Here is a 24,804-nt window from a genome sequence, read left to right as displayed (position 1 = left end):
AAAGGTGATAAAGAAAAGTACTTCTCTGAAAGAATGCATCAATGGCATGAATGTATCTTGAGTATTATTTGATGAAAAATACTATGTGATAGTGATAGAGTATTCGATGCAAATTATGAATATAATGAATCTTATACTGGTAAGTGGAAAAATATATGAATTATTATTATTGGTTTAAAAATGAACCCATTCAAATAGATAAAATTATGAATGATAACACATTTCAATTTTTCAATTTCAATTTATTTATTCACACACACACACACATAAGATACATCAATATGAAATAAAAATTAATTACATCAGTAAAAAAACATTACAGTATAAAATAAATAACATAAATATGAGAACACATTACAATATTAGAAGGCAATTTATACATGTTATGTGGTGAAGAAGGGTAGAGGATCAAAAGTTCTTCCAACTATGGCTATCCATGTCATAGGAAGGCTTTTGATCCTTGGAATTTTTGGAAAGGATTGGGAAAGGGATGTGATAGAGCACAAGTGGGGGAAGTGAGCGCACTAATCAGAAAAGTTCTCTGTTAACTTATTATAGTCCTCAAAGGTAGAAGTAGATCCAAGCATTGATATCGGTTTTTACTTTTTTTGTTATCTTGGCACAGCTAATAATTTGTTCAGGAATTTTATTTATAATTTTAGTGCTTAAATATATGAGTTGTCTTCTAATATTTTCAATGTTAGTATGATAGATTAGGTACTTATTTGAGGTGGGTCTTAAATTGTATTGATTATTGATAGTATTATTAGTGCAAATGAAATTATTTTTATATTTGAATATATACTTCACTAAATTCATTACATACAACTGTCTAACTGTCAACACGTTAAACTCTTCAAAAGTCAGGTTGGTTGGGAAAAATTTAAGCTTATTTAAGATTGTTTTAATGATTGATTTTTGAATTATGATTTTTGAATTATGATTTTTGAATTATTGATTGTGTCACATTTACATTACTTGATAATGAATAAACGTGTGAGAACTCAACAGACACAGATTTAATCTTCCAACTTCACCATTTCGCATTAAAAGTTATCATTTTCATGTGTACTTACAATAGTTTTTGGAAATAACTTTTCTAATGTCCTAGAAGAAACAAACACCATGTCTTACAAGAAATCTCAGAAGCAGGAAAAAATATTCTTATTATTTATGTGGAATTTACGTACTACCGAAAATGTATAGATTCATTTCATCGAATAAAGTATTTTATAGGGCTACTTGAATTGATTAATTAATATAGAAATAACTACATAGTACCCTTTTCATACTTTTTTTACAGTACAAAAAACAAGTGTTTGTTAAACAAGTATGCATGTTAAAAATGTTTATAAAGAGTACCATGTAGTTATTTCTAGATTAGCCTAATATTAAGCTTCATCTTAATTCTTCTCAAGATATTTTAATCAGTTTCAGCTATTGTAATTTGCATTTTAGTGAGAGGTGTCCATCAGAGTTGATTCTATCAGGTGCTGCATCAGATTTTGGTAGAGATCCAATTGGAGGGTGGAGCTGGCAGCAAGCGGCCTGGAATACCCCCTCATCCCCCTCCGCTACACACCTACCCTATCCAACCCCCCACCCATTCTCTCACCTTCTCACCGGTCGACATATTTATGTTTATTTATAGTTTTACGACCGACATTAACTCCTCTAAGACGACATCGCCTTCAAGTGTTGCAAAACGATAATCTATTATCCGTTAAGGCGAGCATAGCCTAAAGGGTGAGAGAGGGTGTTGAATGGGGGGAGGGAGGGCAGAGGCACACATCACTAGAGTCGTTAACGACAATCGCAGCCGCAGCAGGCTCTCACAGCAACTTGTTGAATTTTTCGCTGTCTTACAACGTTTATTTTTCGGTGTGTCACAAGCTTACATGTGTCAAACAAATAACTCGACTACACAAAATAATAAACTCGACGAAATCATGGTTGATGAATAATAATTTGACCAAGTCATAATTTACCGCAAGACTGCTTCATCCATTCCGACCAGTATTCAAGAAACATCAAAACAAAGCAAGCGGTCACTTCTTTCAATTCATCAACTTGAACTCAACAGCAAAGACATTTCAATAATGTTCCAATAGCTTAGTCATTCCAAGTGCCAGCAACATAATTTAGAAATTTATCACGCCAATTTGGCTATACTGCATTTGAGAATTTTTACAAAATTGAATTTTGCCCGATGGTCTAAATCCAGCATCAGCTTCAAAGTACTCTATTCAAATGCTCCACTCATGAAAAAATAGGAAATTGCAATACTGTTGGAATTGAATGCAACAACGCGAAAAAAGACGACACACAAATAGTTCATCTCAATTGAGTGGTTACAATAAAAGAAAATAAGAGCTCATTATTTACTATATAAGGAGGAGAGTCACTATATAATGCACTAAGTTATGAAGTAGGCCTTTTATGCACTTTTACGAACAGCTTTTTAATGCAGCTATTATGAACACAAAGCATTATGTCATCACAATAATATTTGAAGAACCGTAGTAAACTATTGAAAAAAGCAATTTCAAATTCAATAATTTCTTAGAATTTGAAAATTATAAAATACTTCTTTTTTTACTTTTCGAATTGTGAAAATAAAGTAATAATATCAAATATTCTATTATAATATTACATTAATATACTAGAACAGTGTTGGTCTTTATTAATTCCACAATTACAATGAGTGGACAATTATTTCGCCCTAGATTTGAATTAAGTCAATGTTTATTTTTTCACTTTTTGTGTAGTTGAGAAGTTGATATTGTGGTAATTATTCATATTAAATTTATTGCAATTAAATTATTCATATTAAATTTTTTTTTCTATAGTGAGGTTTAACAATGTTTATTGGCTCAAATTTTACAAGTTTTATATTCCAATTATGGACTCAAAGCCAATCAGATAGGAATAATTGTGAAGATAATGAATAAGATATTTGTTATTTACGAATAAAATAATAACAAACTTTGAATAAATACGATTACGTTTTTCAAAGATCTTCATTTTTAGAATTAAAATTCATATTGGAATAAAGCTCTTCCAGTTTTTTTGGGGTACATAATCGAAGCTCGATGTCGAAGAAGATTGATAAAAATGTTCACTGATTGATGTAGTGATAGATATACGTAGTGATAATGACAGATTACTGATGACTCATGTCATTATTGACAATGATAATAAAGGGATAATAGTTGTGAAGATGAAAAGAATCAACTTGCCATGAGTAAACTATTATTATTATCATCATCGGAGAGATGATAGATCGTTAATGGCAAACTTTGGATGTAGGCCTACAGCCGACTACTATAGCATGATGAATACTTAATAATACTGTATTTTGTATGGAGCACAGGCTGACCGATATCTTCGGCATGACAAGTTGCAGAACAAATAAATAGTAAGAATGTGAAAGACAATGACAGTGATTTGAGCGAAGACATGAAAGATGGTTGTTGTCTGAATGCCAAAACTGAAACGAGGTGCAAAGTTATTTTTCAAACCCTGATCTCGTCTGCCGTTCATTCACCAACACTGTCCCCATCTCAACTATTTTCATTTTATTTTTAGATAATGAACAATATCCGATTCCAAAGTCATTCATACCAGCCATTGAGAAGCGATTATAACCATATCAGATTCAACTGGAAGTATTAGAGCCAAAACCACAGAAAATGCCTTTTAGGGAATTATAGTTTCGATATTCAACTTGAAAGGTAACATTTTACTATGAAATTACAAGATCAATTATTGACTGATGAAATACAGTTCATGAAAAACAAAACAAACAAGCTTCAAAGAGGCTGTAGACAAATACATACATGCAATGGACTACATTGAAACGTTAGTGATTAATTTTTTAATGAATTCTTTACCTCTTAGAAAGGGAGAGTTTGTATAAAAAGCTAACAGAAACCTAATTTTTACTGAAAATATTTTTTTCTATTTCCAAATTCTTCGAATTATGTGCACTTCTACAACAAATCAGATCACTGAATAAAATTATATTTTTCGTGAATAACTATTACCAAAAATCAGTAGAACATCAGCATGAGTTGATCATATTCATGATTAGTGAAGATCAGGTTGAACAGCATTTATCATGATTCCTATAATAACTCGATTGTGTTACATCACTTTATTATCATATTATCTGAACTCTTATTTCCATAATAGCCTAGGCATTATTCTGGAACTTATGAGTTTCTGAGCTTATTCTAGTGGGAGCAATACACTAGTTATCACTATTCCAGTTTCTAGAAGTTTTACAATAATTAACTAAAAATGAGCTCAGAAGGAGGGATAACGATGAAAACAATCCATACAATACAGACGATAACCATCGGTACCGCCTATATTATTTTGTTCTTTCTGCTGGGAGACCATGCGAGTGTTTTCTGTGAATCTCTAGGAGTTCTTCAATGAATTCACAACTCCACATTTTCATCATAATATGATGAATATTATTAGCATAATATTATTATAGTCCAGTCAAATGGTCGTTTTTCAGGAAACAGCTCCGAAAGAATATTTCTCGATGGTTCTATATGTATTTTGGGGCGCTGATTTCGAATCTGAAATTTTCTGACATGCCAGAGGGCGGCTTCACACCCAAAACTCCCAAAAAGAACAAAAATTCGGACTTTTTTCCATTTATAAACTTCAAGTTTTTGGAGAAAAATTATTCTCTAAAAAATTAAAGATAATAAATTTTCCAATAAATTGAGTGGTCGCGCAGGACTCTACCATTTTTGGTTCTGGAGCTACGAATTATCAAAAAAAGGGCATTTTTAAGGGGTTTTCAAAATTATGCAAACCTAACACTTCTACCCTACACAACTTGAATATTTTTCTAGTAATGATAAAAAACCACACATAATGTGAAAGATGAACAATTAATTCTGAACTGGATTCCTTAGGAATTTTCGAATTTAGTAGTTGGGGAAGGGGGAATACACCCAAAAATAAAAAAAATCATGTACTATTTATTGGAAAATTTTTTATCTTTAATTTTGTAAAGAATGATTTCTTTCCAAAAACTTGAAAAAGTCCGAAATTTTGGGGGTGAAGCAGCCCTCTGGCGTGTCAGCAAATTTCAGATTCGAATTCAGCGCCCCAAAATACACATAGAACCGTCGAGAAAAATTCTTTCGGGGCTGTTTCCTGAAAAACGACCATTTGACTGGACTAATAATATTCTTTTTATTATTAAGAGTACAACCACAAGTTTCAAACTTATATGAGCATCATTCTCCGTAGAAATTTATAGTCCTTAGTGATTATATTACTAAGTAATTATAGTCCTTACTATATATATATTTTTTTTCATCATTATAGTCCTTAGTGATTATATTACTAAGTAATTATAGTCCTTACTATATATATATTTTTTTTTTCATCATTATAGTCCTTAGTAGATATCGTAGGCTAAATTAAAATTTTAAATTATAGCCTACGATATTTACTAAGGACTATAATGATAAAAAATGTATATTATAAAATGATTATCAATAGTACTATTTAATTTTTGGTTGATAGTAGTAATAAAACTCTGATATACAAGAATACATTTTTTATTTATTTTATCACTTGGTTCTATAATTTAACAATTCAAACTCCAGAAAGTTGCAATAAAATTCTGATTCAACCTTTATGATAAATTAGAAAAATACAAGATATTATAAAGTTATTGCTACAATAAATTGTCATTATTCATTTCAAATTGATTAAGGCCACACAAAAATACTAACTTGCACGTGGAAAATTGACCAAATTTATCATTCACTTGTCGCTATAATCCAACCAATAAACTTCTTGAATTTTATTCACAAATCTGAAGTTAAACATACTCTCATGAAAATTCCAAGCAGCTCAAACATTACCAGTTTTTAAACAAATTCATTTGAATTGGGATGTCTTTGAATTAATTTCAAATAAAAACCTTCAATTCTTGAGAATTTAAAACTAACGACAAATCTAGCAATCTTTGTTCATAAAAATGCTTTCAATCAAGAAATAATGACAATCAAGGTTTTCATCAATTGCCAAACAATGGATAACATTATTATAAAACGAGCCGTATTATAAATTTTAAAGTTTAATCCAGGTTTCAAGCAGCCAGTGATAATATCTTGAAAAAATATAAAACCTGGAATGTGGAAAAACAGAATAGAATCAAGAAACTGTTTAAAAACAGTATTGAAATTAAAGCAGAAATAGAGAGATCTACAAAAACGTATACTAGGCCTACGGTACTTATAATAATGTATAATACAAGTTGTTAATTGATTGGATTTGAATAAAATTGAAAAATATACTTTTGTAATGTTACCTATTGGGAGAATAAGTATCTACAGTTTTCTAGTTTCGAAAGAGAGAACATAATAGGAACAAACTAACGACAATAAAGGAATAAATGAATCACAAGTTTTATTTTAAAAGACAACAAATTAAGACAATATAAAAAATAAAAACGAATTATTAGTCCACATGAGCAATGAGTGTCAAATAAGATGATTATTCCAAGATAAATTGATTAATTATTAGGAGTAGTAATTTTATGTGATTACTTGAGCATGGTTGAGGGTTGTGAATTTTTTATTCTGAGCTGAAAATATATTGATTAATTATTATTACTATCCTTATATAATAATCTTCACATAACAGAACTGAGCAAAGGATAATAGAAGGCTATAGGCATTTATGTTTAATCCTAAACATTGATTCGAGTGTAGAATGACTCAAGAGACTCGAGTAATTTGCTATTTTCCCGCTTCACACCCTCACAATGTTTCCAAGTAATGAAAGCTTCATCTTCGATAAGACTAGTATCCCACAGAAACTTGAAAATCATCGACAATAGCCCTTCAGGACGTCCTAATTTATGCACAAAATCAGCAACTGACATCAGACACGCAACATCCAGATTGTGATTGCCAGGAATAGTGACATACTTCCTTAACAGGCTTGAATAATTTTTTAGTTTGGCTTCGGTGTAAGGCTTTTTCAATAAATCAAATGAAACATTGCAGATTGCTGTTGTCAAAACATTTATAAAATCAGGTTTGAGTACCTCATTACCAACATGAATTTGAATCCATTCATGAAGATCCTCACCTGTCACATTATTCTGAATTAAATCAACAAGTTTAGATTGCAGCTCATTCATTGACATTCCTTTTGTGTCTGGAGTATCATTTGTAAACAAAACAAATTGTATATCTTCCTTGTCATTATCATTCTGCATGTCAACTTCAAGGTCCAAGTGTCCAAACTTTGTGCTCACCCATTTATTACCAAATTTCTCAGTCAACAAATTTTTAAGAACCGTTACAAACTTTTTAATGTTCTGGCCAGCAGTATCTATATGAGTTTGATACATTTTAGACAAATCACTCACACCTACAATACAGTATCGAATGAGTGGAAAAAGAGATTCAGAAAAATACTGAAAAATTTTTGGAATATCAATCCATGCCTTATATTTTATAGTGTCATCCAAGTACTCATGAAGTATTTCTATGATGACAGTAGAAGCCACAACGTTTGAAACTACAAATTTAACTAGAAGTAGTCCCAATTCATGGAAATTGCTTGATTTTGCAGAAAACGTGTAATCAATCATTTGCTTGATCAAATTCTTCCTGTCTTCGGGTCCAACGTATAGTTCAATACACAGACAAACTTCTTTGTAGTCCTTATTGAGAATAAATTCTTCAAATATACTTACAGCTGAGGGAACACTACCCCTTCCAGTATAATTCTTTACTGCACCTTCATGCTTGTCTCGCTTTGCAGGATCTTTTATAAAACTCTCTTTTCTATCTTCAACAGTACATCTATTCTGTTTACCTTTTGATCCAACAGGCTTGTTCATATTTTCTCTGCGATTAAACAAGTTGAAGTCTCCTGATGAGTTATGTTTATTATCTTTAATTACTATTCTTCTTCCCTGACGAAACTTATCTCTTCTTCCTTGACAAAACCTATCATCAGCATTATCAGCTTGCGCTTCCGAGTTGAAATTTCCCCTTACATTGAAGACACTAGATATATTCTGACTTTTATGCTTTCCGTTGTATTGTTCCAAATTGTTCATTCTATTGAGCAAAATATCAAATTTCGTTCTCAGCTGAGCATTTTCTTCCAACAACGCAGACATATTTTTGTCCTGATCTGCTTTCATGAGATCGATTTTTTTTACTACAGTAGCCTCTCTCTTATCCGGACTCATCGGGACTGAGGCCAGTCCGGATAAAGTTTTTTCCGGTTAAACCGACGTTCCCTAAAAGTCGTTAAATTGGTACGCATATTTTGTAGTTTATAAGCCAATAATGACTTTTACGTAAAAATAATAAAACTAGACGCTTTATTATGATATCTGTGAACACAAAACACAAGAAAATAGTTAGTTGCTAAGCCTTTTTACATTTGAAATATTTAAAACCAAACAGCCATTATGATTCGTGGCAGGTGCAGAAGTACTGTACAGTCCGGTTGAACCGATGTGCTGATGATTATTTTCCGGTTAAAGAGATGTCACTTCCGTGGAGTGTAGTCCGGTTAAACCGATGTCCGGTTAAAAGGTGTCCGGTTAAGAGAGAGGCTACTGTATTACATTTAAATCAGATTCAAGTCTATCAAACTTAAACTGCAGATAATCCTTCAACATGTTTTGATTGCTGAGAATTTCATCTTTTAAGTCCACAACATCATCTTTAGAAACGGGAGGAGACATTATATTATTGTATATCAGTTTTAACTTCAAGTCTCTAACTATGGCTATATTTTTACTAATAACAGTCTGAAGTCAACCGGGAATTCTTCAATAACTCAACATCACTGACATAAGCAAAAAATCTTTGTTTCACATTCAGATAATAATTAACATGTTATTAAAAACACAAGTTGGGGGCACTTTAGTTTATGGGCCGCGGAATCTAGCATTGAGACCAACGTAGATCGATAGAGGAGATCAATACGAGATCAACCATGTATGACATTGTTGTCGATTTCCAAGGATTAGCTGAAAAAACATGGCGGAAAGTTCAAATTTTTTATATCAATTTTTATTTTTAATGATTTTTTTATGGCTAAAATATGTTTAAAACTAGTGCAATCTTATGTAAAATTTGACGAGGAATTCAATGAAACTAATTTCAGGTTCGTAACTTCAGTAGTTTTTGAGATATTGCAAAAAATTAGCAGAAAAATGCAAATTTTTTGCTTTAAAAAAGGTTAACTTGTTTTCATGATGCTTAATAGGTATTTTTAACTATTGGATTTAGTAGAATGATGAATTCTGAAGAAAAAATGTCTAGTCACTCGATAGCCTAAACTTGGAATTGTTGGAGATATTTGAGAAAAAACATGGCGGAAAGTTCAAAATTTTTATATAAATTTTTATTTTTAATTTTCTATGGCTGAAATATGTTTAAAACTAGTGCAATCTTATGTAAAATTTGACGAGGAATCCAATGAAACTAATTTCAGGTTCGTAACTTCAGTAGTTTTTGAGATATTGCAAAAAATGTGCAGAAAAATGCAATTTTTTTGCTTTAAAAAAGGTTAACTTGTTTTCATGATGCTTAATAGGTATTTTTAACTATTGGATTTAGTGGAATGATGAATTCTAAAGAAAAAATATCTAGTCACTCGATAGCCTAACCTAACCTAACCTAACCCAACCTAACCTAACCTAACCTAACCTAATCTAACCCAACCTAACCTAACCTAACCTAACCTAACTTAACCTAACCTAACCCAACCCAACCTAACCTAACCTAATCTAACCAACCCAACCTAACCTAACCCAACCTAACCTAACCTAACCCAACCAAACCTAACCTAACCCTAACCCAACCTAACCTAATCCAACCTAGCCTAATCTAACCCAACCTAACCTAACTCAACCAAACCTAACCTAACCTAACCTAATCTAACCCAACCAAACCTAACCTAACCTAACCTAACCTAACCCAACCTAACCTAACCTAATCTAACCCAACCAAACCTAACCCAACCTAACCTAACCTAACCCAACCAAACCTAACCTAACCTAACCAACCTAACCTAATCTAACCTAGCCTAATCTAACCCAACCTAACCTAACCCAACCAAACCTAACCCAACCTAACCTAACCTAACCTAATCTAACCTAACTTAACCCAACCTAACCTAACCTAACCCAACCTAACCTAACCTAACCCAACCTAACCTAACCCAATCTAACGTAACCTAACCTAACCTAACCTCGATAGCCTAAACTTGGAATTGTTGGAAATATTTGAGAAAAAACATGGCTGATTTAGTGGATTTAGTGGAATGATGAATTCTAAAGAAAAAATGTTTAGTCACTCGATAGCCTAACCTAACCTAACCCAACCTAACCTAACCTAACCTAACCTAATCTAACCCAACCTAACCTAACCTAATCTAACCCAACCTAACCTAACCCAACCTAACCTAACCCAACCTAACCTAACCCTAACCCAACCTAACCTAATCTAACCTAGCCTAATCTGACCCAACCTAACCTAACCCAACCAAACCTAACCTAACCTAATGTAACCCAACCTAACCTAACCCAACCTAACCTAACCTAACCCAACCTAACCTAACCCTAACCCAACCTAACCCAATCTAACCTAACCTAACCTAACCTCGATAGCCTAAACTTAAAATTGTTGGAAATGTTTGTGAAAAAACATGGCTGAATTAGTGGATTTAGTGGAATGATGAATTCTAAAGAAAAAATGTTTAGTCACATTTGGGTTAGGTTAGGTTGGGTTAGGTTAGGTTAGGTTAGGTTAGATTAGGTTAGGTTAGGTTAGGTTGGGTTAGGTTAGGTTAGGCTATCGAGTGACTAGACATTTTTTCTTTAGAATACATCATTCCACTAAATCCAATAGTTAAAAATACCTATTAATCACAATGAAAACAAGTTAACCTATTTTAAATAAAAAAAATTGCAATTTTCTGCACATTTTTTGCTATATCTCAAAAACTACTAAAGTTACGCACCTGAAATTAGTTTCATTGGATTCCTCGTCAAATTTTACATAAGATTGCACTAGTTTTAAACATATTTCAGCCATAGAAAATTAAAAATAAAAATTTATATAAAAATTTTGAACTTTCCGCCATGTTTTTTCTCAAATATCTCCAACAATTTCAAGTTTAGGCTATCGAAAGACTGGACATTTTTTCTTCAGAATTCATCATTCTACTAAATCCAATAGTTAAAAATACCTATTAAGCATCATGAAAACAAGTTAACCTTTTTTAAAGCAAAAAATTTGCATTTTTCTGCACATTTTTTGCAATATCTCAAAAACTACTGAAGTTACGAACCTGAAATTAGTTTCATTGGATTCCTCGTCAAATTTTACATAAGATTGCACTAGTTTTAAACATATTTTAGCCATAAAAAAATTATTAAAAATAAAAATTGATATAAAAAATTTGAACTTTCCACCATGTTTTTTCAGCTAATCCTTGGAAATCGACAACAATGTCATACATGGTTGATCTCGTATTGATCTCCTCTATCGATCTGTATAGGTCTCAATGCTGGATTCCGCGGCCCATATACTAAAGTGCAGCCCACAAGTTTTACATTCTAAACACAAGTTACACATACTAAATCTAACTGTTATTCAAAATTAAACTTTGTTCAAGAGATAATAAAAGCATCAAGCACTTCCGTTATTAACAAAAACAACAATAATAAGCCTATCTTGTATTTAATAATCACGGGTGTCAATATGCTACTATTTGCTTGCTCAATAACATATGATTACAACATAAAAAGTGTCAATATACAGGTTCTGCGTACAGCCGCAAACACGCGAATTTCACTTTTCATCAGCTGATTATATCTGTATTTTTACAGAAGTTGAAATTAAAGGCTGCCATCTATTATATAAAAGCGAAATGGCACTCACTCACTGACTGACTCACTCACTCGCAGAACTAAAAATCTACCGGACCAAAAACGTTCAAATTTGGTAGGTATGTTTGGTAGGTAGTTGGCCCTTTAGAGGCGCACTAAGAAATCTTTTGGCAATATTTTAACTCTAAGGGTGGTTTTTAAGGGTTTAAAGTTCAACTTTTTGCATGTATATTCTTCTTATTCTCTATATAATTGAAAAAAGGCCATACCATATGCTAATATAGAACCATAATCTAGAGAGAGTACCTCTTCGAAACAGTTGTTAACTGGTAACTAAATTAATAATTTTGTCAGGCTGGCATTAAGTTGAGTTGACTTTGTTAGGTTGGCACCAAGTTGAAGATTGAAATGCATTTATCGCGGAAAAATCGATTGGGCACTGCTACTTCAATCAGAGCTATTCCTGGGAATATTATATTACTAGACGTCAGGCTCGCTTCGCTCGCCATATCCGTTTAGCCAGACGTTTAGCCTGGACCCCCGACTGGATCGTCCTAACATATGATAAAAATGCTCAAATGAAAAATTCAGGCGAGCGAAGCGAGCCCGCTGATCTCATTCTTGGACGATCCAGTCGGGGGCGGAGCCCCCTGGCTAGACGGATATGGCGAGCGAAGCGAGGTAAAAAACATATTTGAATATCATATTTAATCTGTCCGGAAGTCTTCAGTTACTCACACAGCGGCCATTTCGCTTTTTTCACTCATTATTTTTTTCTAAATAATGGTTCAACAAACGAAATTGAAACTTTGCACAATCATTCATAACAACTAGACAAAGCTACAAAAAAGTATGATAATTTTTCAAATTCATAAAAGAAAATGGCAGCCATTTAAAATTTTGTTTCTCAATTAACTCAGAAACGGATGGTTTTACAAAAACTTTTCTTAGTAAATTTAATTACCTATCGATTGGTACCTGACTTTTCAAGATTGTACCACCTTTAGAGGGTTATGTAACGTTATTTTATTGTTTGAAATGGCCTAAAATCGCTTACTATTAACATGCAATGCAAATAGAGATTGTTATATCATTGAGGCGACTCTATTAGCAAGCCTTGGTTTGCACTACAACAAACTTTCAGTGGTCCCCTATCACTAAGGCTGTCATATCTCATAGTCCAGGCAATGAATGCTCAAAAAAGGTTATAGAGGGAAATGTTTGGAAGATCATTTTTGACCCCGCAGTTCTGTTGAGAGTAGTAAGGAGGTAAACATATCAAAAGTCCCCACCCCTACACCCTGTGCTAATAAGGGAGTGGGGGTGGTTTAAAGGTACCATTTTTTGGTTTCTCGCATAAAACTCAAGAACTTGACTGTCATATAACAAATTAAAGCTTACATAATTTCCTACAATATTCATTTCACAAATTTTTTATATCTCCTCTATTTTTCGAGATATCCGCTCTTGAAGGTGTGACATTTAAAAAAAAACACGTTTGCCACCAATTTTTTTTTCTATTTTTGCTCTTATAACTTTTTAAAAATCGATGGAAAAAATCCAGCTGCTGCATTTACGGATGACAAAAATGCTTGCGTAGCCGTGCACAAATGCTGCTTGCTGCTCAGATGTGCGAGACGCCTAAAATACTACAGTTTTTTAAGTCCCATCAACCTCTCTTACTGAAAAGTCAACGGAAAGTGATTTTATCCTTCTCATCTTCATTTTTCAAACTTTTATATCACTTTCAAACTTCTGAAATAAGTCTTTCAGACTTATAGGTTTCAGAGTTCTAGAGTAATAATATACAAATCGCATTTATGACCCCTCAATTGATTTATTATATTGTTCTCATTTCTAAGCCTCACAATTTTTACTTTCCTTGCCCTATTACCATAGGTAAGGAAAGTATTGCTTTCCAAAAAAAATTAAGGTACCCTAATTTCATGTTTTCTATACGTTTCAAGGTCACCTGAGTCCAAAAACATGATTTTTGGGTGTTGGTCTGTGTGTGTGTGTGTGTGTGTGTGTGTGTGTGTGTGTGTGTATGAGTGTGTGTGTATGTGTGTATGTCTGTGAACACGATAACTCCATTCCTAATTAACCGATTGACTTGAAATTTTAAACTTAAGGTCCTTATAGCATGAGGATCCGACAATAAGAAATTCAATAAAATTCAATTCAAGATGGCGGAAAAAATGGCGGATAATTACTAAAAAACCATGTTTTTCACGTTTTTCTCGAAAACGGCTCTAACGATTTTCTTCAAATTCATACCATGGATAGCTATTTATAAGCCCTATCAACTGACATGAGTCTCATTTCTGGGAAAATTTCAGGAGCTCCGTAATATTCTTGAGTAAAATGGCGGACAATGACTAAAAATCCATGTTTTTCACGGTTTTCTCGAAAACGGCTCTAACGATTTCCTTCAAATTTATACCATGGATAGCTATTTATAAGCCCTATCAACTGGCATGAGTCTCATTTCTGGGAAAATTTCAGGAGCTCCGTAATATTATTGAGAAAAATGGCGGATAATGACTGAAAATCCATGTTTTTCACGGTTTTCTCGAAAACGGCTCTAAACGATTTTCTTCAAATTCATACCATGGATAGATATTCATAAGCACTATCAACTGGCATGAGTCTCATTTCTGGGAAAATCCCATGAGCTCCGTAATATTCTTGAGAAAAATGGCGGATAATGACTAAAAAACCATGTTTTTTTTCACGGTTTTCTCGAAAACGGCTTTAACGATTTTCTTCAAATTTATACCATGGATAGCTGATGGGCAAGGATCATAAAAAATATTGAAACCCCACACTATAGAAATAGACACGTCCAGACATCTGTGTAATGCATGCAATGAATAATCCACTTGTCAGCTGATTGATTATGAATAATTCTATAGTCTGATTGATCCTATCTTCACAGTAGATGATATGAATGTGAAATCAGAGTATGGAGGAATTCCTTTTCTTTTCATATTATCCTCAAAGTGCAAAATTTCGGAAAACCTTGTGGACAATGACATCGACGCGCAGTTGTTAAAGGAATATTCCTGTCAAATCTCATCGAATTCTATCAACGCGTTTGGAGCTATTCATAAGCCCTATCAAATGACATGAGTTTTTCTCTGGGGAAATTGCAGGAGCTCCGTAATATTCTCGAGAAAAATGGCGGATATAATTACTAAAAAACCATGTTTTTCACGATTTTCTCAAAAATAACTTGACCGATTTTTTTCAAATTCATACCCTGTATAGTTATTTATCAGCTCTATCAACTGGCATGAGTTTCATTTCTGGGAAACCAATAGGGGGTCCACCCCATCCTTGGGAAATGGACTTAGTAGCCTCCTTCTCGTGCAAAAGGTAGGTAGCGCAGTTCATAAAAAGAATACATAGTCGAGATATTTCATCTGTAGAACAGCTGTTTTGACGACTTTAAAAAAATGACGACTAAAAAAATTATCGAATTTCCCAATTCACACAAAGAAAAAGTACTCTAAAACCAATTATATATACACATATACAGAAGTCTGATATCGTAGTTTCAAATATGAGCAAGGAAAGTTGTGTGAGTGTACCACACCAGATTTTTTTCTTTAATTTCTGAGGAGTAATAATGACCGATTCTTAAATGTTAATTAATTTGGTAGATGAATGACTGATTGAAAAATACACGTGAACCAGGCCACGAACATGATATTTATGATTTCAAGCGAGATTATGATTTCATAACAATTTTTATACCTGTGAACCAGAAAAAAGAGTTGTTTCCTGTGCAGCACTGAAATGTATCAAATCATCAAAATATTCTATTGTAAGATTAAATTGTTAGGTGTAAAATACAAATAAATTTGAATTTGGAGCAGTTCTCTGCTAGATGCCAGCAGCATCACTCTACTCTCATAGTACACTATTATATATACTTTCCCTTACATCTGCTATCTGGCTGTGACCTAACAAAATCGAGACCTAACTGCTTTAGAATACGAATTTGATGGGAGTAAATCAATGTGACTCAAAGAAAAAAGAGAAGAATTGAATACTAATTACCCATTATTAATTATATATTATAAGGATGAAATTTAGTGTATCTTACCTCTAGAGGTGCATCGTCAGGTAGATCAGTTACATGAATAGCATTCTCAATTTTATCCTTTCCAAATCGAGCTCTTATCGTATTTGGTCTCAATTTTCTGGCGATATCCTGTAAAATTAATCTGTTATAAAAGAACCTGTTGTTTTCAGATCAACTTTTTTACTGAGGATGATGTCCACATGAGCACTAGGCTTGTGCGTGAGTAATGAGCCGGATGATGGTGAAATATGAGTGTACCTACAGCTTCAGGTGGGTTCCGAACCACCTGGAAGCGATTTTCATAAATGCTCATAAATGCTGTTTAGAGGAGTTCGGCTTTGCAAGTGATCACCCCTACAAAGGGAGTAGCAAGTGTATGGATCTTAGCTTATATTATTATCGATAGCTTATCAGCGCGACCACTACACCAATAGCTTTCTCTTTAAAGTATTCCAAAAGACAGATGAGACTTAATAAGAGTGAAGAAGGTGACTCCATAGCTCAGTGCCTTGTAACGTGTCCGGAAGCTACTAAACATGTAATTACTGTTTCAAAGTGGAAAATTTGATACCACATCAAAAAACGTCAATCATCAAGCTATACAACTGTAATAAATATTATATCTTGTATAATCTTCAAAATGTTGATTATGATATTGAAAATTAAACTTATTGCAGAAGAATTAATTTCAATATTGAAGTATTATTTTCGTTCAACAAAGCCAATTCAAGTGGAAAATTGGGATTTCAAGTTTTGATTTTCCATTATTTGAACGTATCCTATATAACATGACAATGGACATTTAAAGCATGAAACCTAGTCCCGTATATTTCAAGTACCTATATAATGAAATATATTATATTTAATTATTATAGGAGTTACTAGTACCCTCGTTATATATTTTATATTAACACAAGTTTCGAGCACTCATGCCATATTCAAATGGCAAAATCATTTTCACATTTGAAAATGGCATGATTGCTCGAAACTAGTTGTGGTTATATAAAAAGTAAAAAGAGGATACTAGTAATATTTTCTTCTTTTTTCTTTTCCGATCCTTGTAATGTTTTTGCTAACCTAATGAATAAACAAAAAACTTCTAGAATAATTAAACAAGACAAAAAGCTCTATTAGAATAATTTATTATTATATATCATTTTAAATTAATTGTAAAATGCATATGAATACATACTGGATCAGCAGGACCAGCTAGTTCCCTGAATTTCACTGCTGTGTCTTCATTTTCGAATGCGGATATCTCCAAGGCAATACAAGGACCTGACATCAAATGATTAACCATGGCCTGAAATAATTAAGGACCAATGAAAGCAATTTCATTTCAAGCGGAGGTAAATATAATGTGTAAAAAGTTAATATAATTTAAATTCTACAAAAAAATTCTAGAGGAGAACCCAAATATGTTTTTGATAAGCATATTTCAATACGTTTTTGCTAAAAAAAATCAATAAGATTTGGCTAAAACGTATTTCAATATGTTTAACAGTTACAAATAAGTGAACAATTAAAAATATTTTTAGAAAACATATTTTAATAATTTATTAGTGAACGATTCTCAATAAGTTTAAGTAAACATAAAGCATTAGGTTTTAGCTGTTACATGAATAAATGAATTTAGGCTATGCATAAATAGAAACATACTTGATATTCGTTGACAACTCCTTTGTAAACTTCATAGAACTCCTCAGCGTTTGGTCTATCCATGAAAAACATCTGCATAGCAGTTATTTCAAACCCATTCTCAGTTATGGTTGATACTATATCGCCAAGTTTACCTGAAAATATTTCAGCTTCTGTATGATTGTTTCATATAATGAATAATTTGTAGTTCAATAGAAGAGTAACCTATTGAAATCACTGGTAAATTTTATTGAAATACTAGAAACGTTAATACTACTTCATATATATTGTTATATTAACAAAAATACTTGTACTGTATATACATTTTTAGACGGAGCAAAGAACTTCTTTTTAAAGACTTGGGTGTCCTATAATGCAGTAAAAAGCTGCTTAAACACTAGATTTTTAGTACCTATACCGGTATGTGCCACCTACCGTATATTGTATGTGCCATCACACATATTTTATAAAAGGACTTTTATATATTTTTATAAAAGGACTATTGTATAAAAGGACTTTTAGATGTTTATGAATCGATTTAATTTAAAATTAATCCCAAACAATACCAATATCGTAATCGGTGATTACGAAATTCACAAACAATACAAATTTAAAATAATAAATTCCAACCAATACCTATTCGAAATGCCCAGACAATAAAAATTTCGAAATTTTAGATGGATTATGGACTATTTTTCCTTGGTTGGAAATAAGAATATCATTGAATTGTAAAATAGTTACATAACATATTATGAAACAATAATACCGATCCTTCTACATTCTCCGAATTCGAAAGTATTCATGCTAAAAAAATAGGCGTGAATCAATTCAATTCATCTAATTGTCGTGAATCACACACTTTTAAATCTTTTGTCTCTTCAGATACAACATAACTAGAACAAGACATTTTTTCACATGACACAAAAAAGTCCAATATGAATGCTCTGGGTTGAGTAACAAACCTAAAAAAATATTTTTAATAAACCTAAAAATATATTATATAGGTATTATTGCTTGCTATTAGGTAGAAGCCAATGTAATAATCGGGTTCTTTTGTTTTTTGGGTTAGATTATAATAAAGGGTTCTTACCCTCTTTAACTGCACAAGGTTTGATTATGCAGCAAGTAGTATTTTTCAACTTTGCACAAGAACTGGGAGATTTTATTATTTCCGTAGGCTCAGTGGGAAAGAAAATATCAATTGCCTGGAAAAGAGTAAAGAACATGTAAATGTAATCCGGATTGAAAATGCAGCCACAATGAAATGGATAATAACATTTCTTTAAATTTATATTTAAACAAAATTCTCCAGAAAATCTTCATTCTGAGTGATTCAAAGCATTCTCTAATTAACTCAACGTTAAACATGGTTGGAACGTCAGATTATTTATTTCCGTGAATTTTATCAATGGGAATTCTAGGGTTACGCCCATACTACACACTTCTCATAGGTAATAAGATACATTTTTTTTGAAAATAAACAGGGTGTTTCAGAAGTAGTGTCGAACATTCAAGGGTATTGTTCCTGGATGATAGGAGACTACAAATGTCGTATTTGAAGTGTCCAAAACTCAGCGGTTATCCTTATAGCTGCCATTTAGTTTTTTTCACTTAGGAAATTTTATCTCAAGAACGAAATGTTGTATTGATCTGAAATTTGGCATGCATATTTATGATATGAAGACTCAACTTTAAAAAATAAAATAAAAAAATTTTCGATGTGAATTTTCAAAATGGCGGCCATTTTAAATTTTCCATTGCAAATTTCACGAAAACCGTTCACTTTACAAAAAAATTACAAGAGACAAAAACTTTAGAAAATTTGATCAAGATTCCAAGGATGCCTTATTTATTGAGATTGGTCAAAGAATAACAGAGAAACTAATTATTTTCGTACTGCATGCATGACCATGAACAAACAATATCATCTGAAGAACATTGTAAAATCAGCTGGATGGTCATATTATGGAGTCATTCCGAGTTTCAAAGCTCCATCTTGAATACAATGGTATTGAAAATTTAACATTGATGTTTAAATGGTGAGACTGGTCATGCATGCAGTACAGAATTAATTAATTTTTCTATTATTCTTTGACCAATCTTAATAAATAAGGTATCATTGGAATCTTGATAAAATTTGCTAACGTTTTTGTCTCTTGTAAATTTTTTGTAAAGTGAACGGTTTTCGTGAAATTTGCAATGGAAAATTAAAAATGGCCGCCATTTTGAAAATTCAAAAAGAAAATTTTTTTATTTCATTTTTTAAAGGTGAGGCTTTATATTATCATAAATATGCATGCCAAATTTCAGATCAATACAACATTTCGTTCTAGAGATAAAAAAGTGAAAAAACAAAATGGCAGCTATAAAGATAACCGCTGAGTTTTGGACACTTCAAATACGACATTTGTAGTCTCCTATCATCCAGGAACAATACCCTAGAATGTTCGACACTACTTCTGAAACACCCTGTATATTATATCCATTTATTCATTTACATTAACCAATGCACAAATCAAATACATGATTAGAAAAGGACCAACATGCCTAGCCAAAAACTGTTCCCTTTCCGAATTTTATAGTAGTAAGCCAATGTCTAAAAGGTAGGTTATGTTGCTTTATTTTGAATCAAATTCCGAGTCCAGAAATGAACAAACCAAAATTTAGAATTTAATAAGATTAAAAACCGATAATAATAAAAATATTGCACCAAACTGTAAACTTTAAAGTTTTCAAAACTTGAAAAACATAAAAATATTTTTAGAAAACATATTTCAATAATTTATTAGTGAACGATTCTCAATAAGTTTAAGTAAACATAAAGCATTAGGTTTTAGCTGTTACATGAATAAATGAATTTAGGCTATGCATAAATAGAAACATACTTGATATTCGTTGACAACTCCTTTGTAAACTTCATAGAACTCCTCAGCGTTTGGTCTATCCATGAAAAACATCTGCATAGCAGTTATTTCAAACCCATTCTCAGTTATGGTTGATACTATATCGCCAAGTTTACCTGAAAATATTTCAGCTTCTGTATGATTGTTTCATATAATGAATAATTTGTATTTCAATAGAAGAGTAACCTATTGAAATCACTGGTAAATTTTATTGAAATACTAGAAACATTAATACTACTTCATATATATATTGTTATATTAACAAAAATACTTGTACTGTATATACATTTTTAGACGGAGCAAAGAACTTCTTTTTAAAGACTTGGGTGTCCTATAATGCAGTAAAAAGCTGCTTAAACACTAGATTTTTAGTACCTTTACCGGTATGTGCCACCTACCGTATATTGTATGTGCCATCACACATATTTTATAAAAGGACTTTTATATATTTTATAAAAGGACTATTGTATAAAAGGACTTTTAGATGTTTATGAATCGATTTAATTTAAAATTAATCCCAAACAATACCAATATCGTAATCGGTGATTACGAAATTCACAAACAATACAAATTTAAAATAATAAATTCCAACCAATACCTATTCGAAATGCCCAGACAATAAAAATTTCGAAATTTTAGATGGATTATGGACTATTTTTCCTTGGTTGGAAATAAGAATATCATTGAATTGTAAAATAGTTACATAACATATTATGAAACAATAATACCGATCCTTCTACATTCTCCGAATTCGAAAGTATTCATGCTAAAAAAATAGGCGTGAATCAATTCAATTCATCTAATTGTCGTGAATCACACACTTTTAAATCTTTTGTCTCTTCAGATACAACATAACTAGAACAAGACATTTTTTCACATGACACAAAAAAGTCCAATATGAATGCTCTGGGTTGAGTAACAAACCTAAAAAAATATTTTAATAAACCTAAAAATATATTATATATTATTGCTTGCTATTAGGTAGAAGTCAATGTAATAATCGGGTTCTTTTGTTTTTGGGTTAGATTATAATAAAGGGTTCTTACCCTCTTTAACTGCACAAGGTTTGATTATGCAGCAAGTAGTATTTTTCAACTTTGCACAAGAACTGGGAGATTTTATTATTTCCGTAGGCTCAGTGGGAAAGAAAATATCAATTGCCTGGAAAAGAGTAAAGAACATATAAATGTTATCCGGATTGAAAATGCAGCCACAATGAAATGGATAATAACATTTTTTTAAATTTATATTTAAACAAAATTCTCCAGAAAATCTTTATTCTGAGTGATTCAAAGCATTCTCTAATTAACTCAACGTTAAACATGGTTGGAACGTCAGATTATTTTAATTATTTCCGTGAATTTTATCAATGGGAATTCTAGGGTTACGCCCATACTACACACTTCTCATAGGTAATAAGAAAATATTTTGAAAATATCATATTACGGTAAGTAATAAACAGGGTGTTTCAGAAGTAGTGTCGAACATTCAAGGGTATTGTTCCTGGATGATAGGAGACTACAAATGTCGTATTTGAAGTGTCCAAAACTCAGCGGTTATCCTTATAGCTGCCATTTAGTTTTTTTCACTTAGGAAATTTTATCTCAAGAACGAAATGTTGTATTGATCTGAAATTTGGCATGCATATTTATGATATGAAGACTCAACTTTAAAAAATAAAATAAAAAATTTTCGATGTGAATTTTCAAAATGGCGGCCATTTTAAATTTTCCATTGCAAATTTCACGAAAACCGTTCACTTTACAAAAAAATTACAAGAGACAAAAACTTTAGAAAATTTGATCAAGATTCCAAGGATGCCTTATTTATTGAGATTGGTCAAAGAATAACAGAGGAACTAATTATTTTCGTACTGCATGCATGACCATGAACAAACAATATCATCTGAAGAACATTGTAAAATCAGCTGGATGGTCATATTATGGAGTCATTCCGAGTTTCAAAGCTCCATCTTGAATACAATGGTATTGAAAATTTAACATTGATGTTTAAATGGTGAGACTGGTCATGCATGCAGTACAGAATTAATAAATTTTTCTATTATTCTTTGACCAATCTTAATAAATAAGGTATCATTGGAATCTTGATAAAATTTGCTAACGTTTTTGTCTCTTGTAAATTTTTTGTAAAGTGAACGGTTTTCGTGAAATTTGCAATGGAAAATTAAAAATGGCCGCCATTTTGAAAATTCAAAAAGAAAATTTTTTTATTTTATTTTTTAAAGGTGAGGCTTTATATTATCATAAATATGCATGCCAAATTTCAGATCAATACAACATTTCGTTCTAGAGATAAAAAAGTGAAAAAACAAAATGGCAGCTATAAAGATAACCGCTGAGTTTTGGACACTTCAAATACGACATTTGTAGTCTCCTATCATCCAGGAACAATACCCTAGAATGTTCGACACTACTTCTGAAATACCCTGTATATTATATCCATTTATTAACCAATGCACAAATCACATACATGATTAGAAAAGGACCAACAGGACTAGCCAAAAACTGTTCCCTTTCCGAATTTTACAGTAGTAAGCCAATGTCTAAAAGGTAGGTTATGTTGCTTTATTTTGAATCAAATTCCGAGTCCAGAAATGAACAAACCAAAATTTAGAATTTAATAAGATTAAAAACCGATAATAATAAAAATATTGCACCAAACTGTAAACTTTAAAGTTTTCAAAACTTGAAAAACATTGAATTATTTATTTATAATATTATATCAGATAATAACATATCATATGAAGTAACCAAATTTAAAGTTGAAACTTCTATGCTGCATACCATGTTCTGCTTACTTAAAACAAACAGCCACCAACAAAAAGGAAAGAAGCTGATAGCTTGGGACAGGATTCACGCCTAATGATTCACACCTTTGGAATGAGAGGAATAATCATTATTCAAGTTATTACCTGTTCATACATAGTGATTACAATCTGTTGAGTGATTGTTGATTCTGTTGAGTGATTTCAAACGCAGATAGAGTTTAGAGTCTCGAGTAGTATAAAATCAAATTAATTGGTTTTTGGAATAAAAATACGGATACATTGAAATGGTAATAAAGTAGAAATAGTGAATCACCTTCTGAACATGTTCCTCGCATGTGGCTCGATGAACTGCATTGTGACTAACTGACTCGCCATAGCAGGCTCTGATGGACTTGGGCGCGGACCTTCGGGCCTCTAGCGGATCAGTGGGTCCGACCAATCGGGACCAGTTTGCAATCGCTCGGTCTGCGATCAGTTCCATCGCAATCACAGGGCCCGACGTTACATGCTCAATCAGATACCTGAAACAGTTTAAGAATCACTGACATCAAACAAAAACAGTTGGTTAACAGTTATTAACCGTTTTGCCTTGCACATCGGCCTGTTGTGCCTTTTCATATAACTAGATATAAGTAGGCATCTAATAATATTATACATGATTGGATATATAAATAATATTTCGAAATATGATAAGGTTTATCAAAAAATCAATTTCAATTTTTGAATATTGCTGTTCGTTTGATTGAAAACCGTTTGTTTTGCACACCTTTTTAGCTGATACTAAGTTTTGAGCTGAGATTACGCCCTTTATGCAAATTTGATATCACTATTGCTCCTAGATTATGATCGTCTTTTTGACACTTTCTTAACGCAGATTCTGCATTCGCCTTATTCCTAGTTTTGGCTTTTTTCCAAAGACGGATGCCTTTTCTGACTCGCCATTTGTCCGGAACATACCATTATTATTGATGGAACAGTCAAAATTGATTGAGCGCATTAAGTCAAATTATACGGTGACTGGGAATAGTATAGATAAGAAAAATAACTGCTTGCATTTCACAGAGAGTAGAACAACTTGGTGGTAGTGGTTATTTAGCATGCGTTCAACGGTCTGAAATATCATTATTTGAGGAATTGGAGAAACCCATCTTATCGCTCTAGTTGAATTAATTAGTGAAGAACAAATTCTTATAAGAGCAAATACTCACGAGAAAAATGATTCACTCCTATGTTGTTCGTAGAGATGAGACGCTTGATCTTTAGTCAAAACAGCCATTTTCAGTTTGGATATTACAAACCCATTATTGTAAATTGTTCTGAAAATATTTCCTTTGTGCTTCAAGCCATCAGGTTTAATCATCCCAAAAGTTCTGTGAATATTGAAAATAAATTACTCTTAGAAACCTGAATTATTATCTGAAATAATACAATCTAAGATGGCCAGAGCATCTAGTAGAAGAATAAAATCGATGAA

The 24,804-nt window shown here is 32.1% G+C and overlaps 2 protein-coding genes across 3 annotated transcripts in view; both read right to left on the bottom strand.

Moving 5' to 3' along the window:
* Positions 1–5,575: 5,575 nt before the first annotated feature.
* LOC111047491 (nucleoside diphosphate kinase 7) overlaps positions 5,576–24,804 on the bottom strand; it is a 30,457-nt gene continuing 11,228 nt past the window's right edge. For both annotated transcript variants that reach the window (XM_039423531.1, XM_039423536.1), the window contains exons 4-10: positions 24,539–24,700; positions 23,644–23,851; positions 21,589–21,703; positions 20,525–20,658; positions 17,194–17,304; positions 16,023–16,130; positions 5,576–6,166 (exon numbers count right to left, since the gene is read on the bottom strand). In XM_039423531.1, the coding sequence (XP_039279465.1) occupies positions 6,128–6,166; positions 16,023–16,130; positions 17,194–17,304; positions 20,525–20,658; positions 21,589–21,703; positions 23,644–23,851; positions 24,539–24,700 (877 nt within the window). In that variant the 3' untranslated portion in view covers positions 5,576–6,127. The remainder of the gene's footprint in view (positions 6,167–16,022; positions 16,131–17,193; positions 17,305–20,524; positions 20,659–21,588; positions 21,704–23,643; positions 23,852–24,538; positions 24,701–24,804) is intronic.
* LOC120350386 lies at positions 6,184–8,921 on the bottom strand. The gene is made up of 2 exons (XM_039423520.1): positions 8,632–8,921; positions 6,184–8,223 (listed from the first exon to the last, which is right to left on the bottom strand). Exons 1-2 carry the CDS (start codon positions 8,753–8,755, stop codon positions 6,731–6,733), a joined length of 1,617 nt encoding a protein of 538 aa, XP_039279454.1. The 5' UTR covers positions 8,756–8,921; the 3' UTR covers positions 6,184–6,730.

Source organism: Nilaparvata lugens, chromosome 1 (genome assembly GCF_014356525.2).
Source record: "Nilaparvata lugens isolate BPH chromosome 1, ASM1435652v1, whole genome shotgun sequence".
Taxonomy (NCBI): Eukaryota; Metazoa; Arthropoda; class Insecta; order Hemiptera; family Delphacidae; genus Nilaparvata; species Nilaparvata lugens.
The sequence above is the reverse complement of the archived record's forward strand: the minus strand, read 5'-3'. Positions and strand labels throughout refer to the sequence as shown.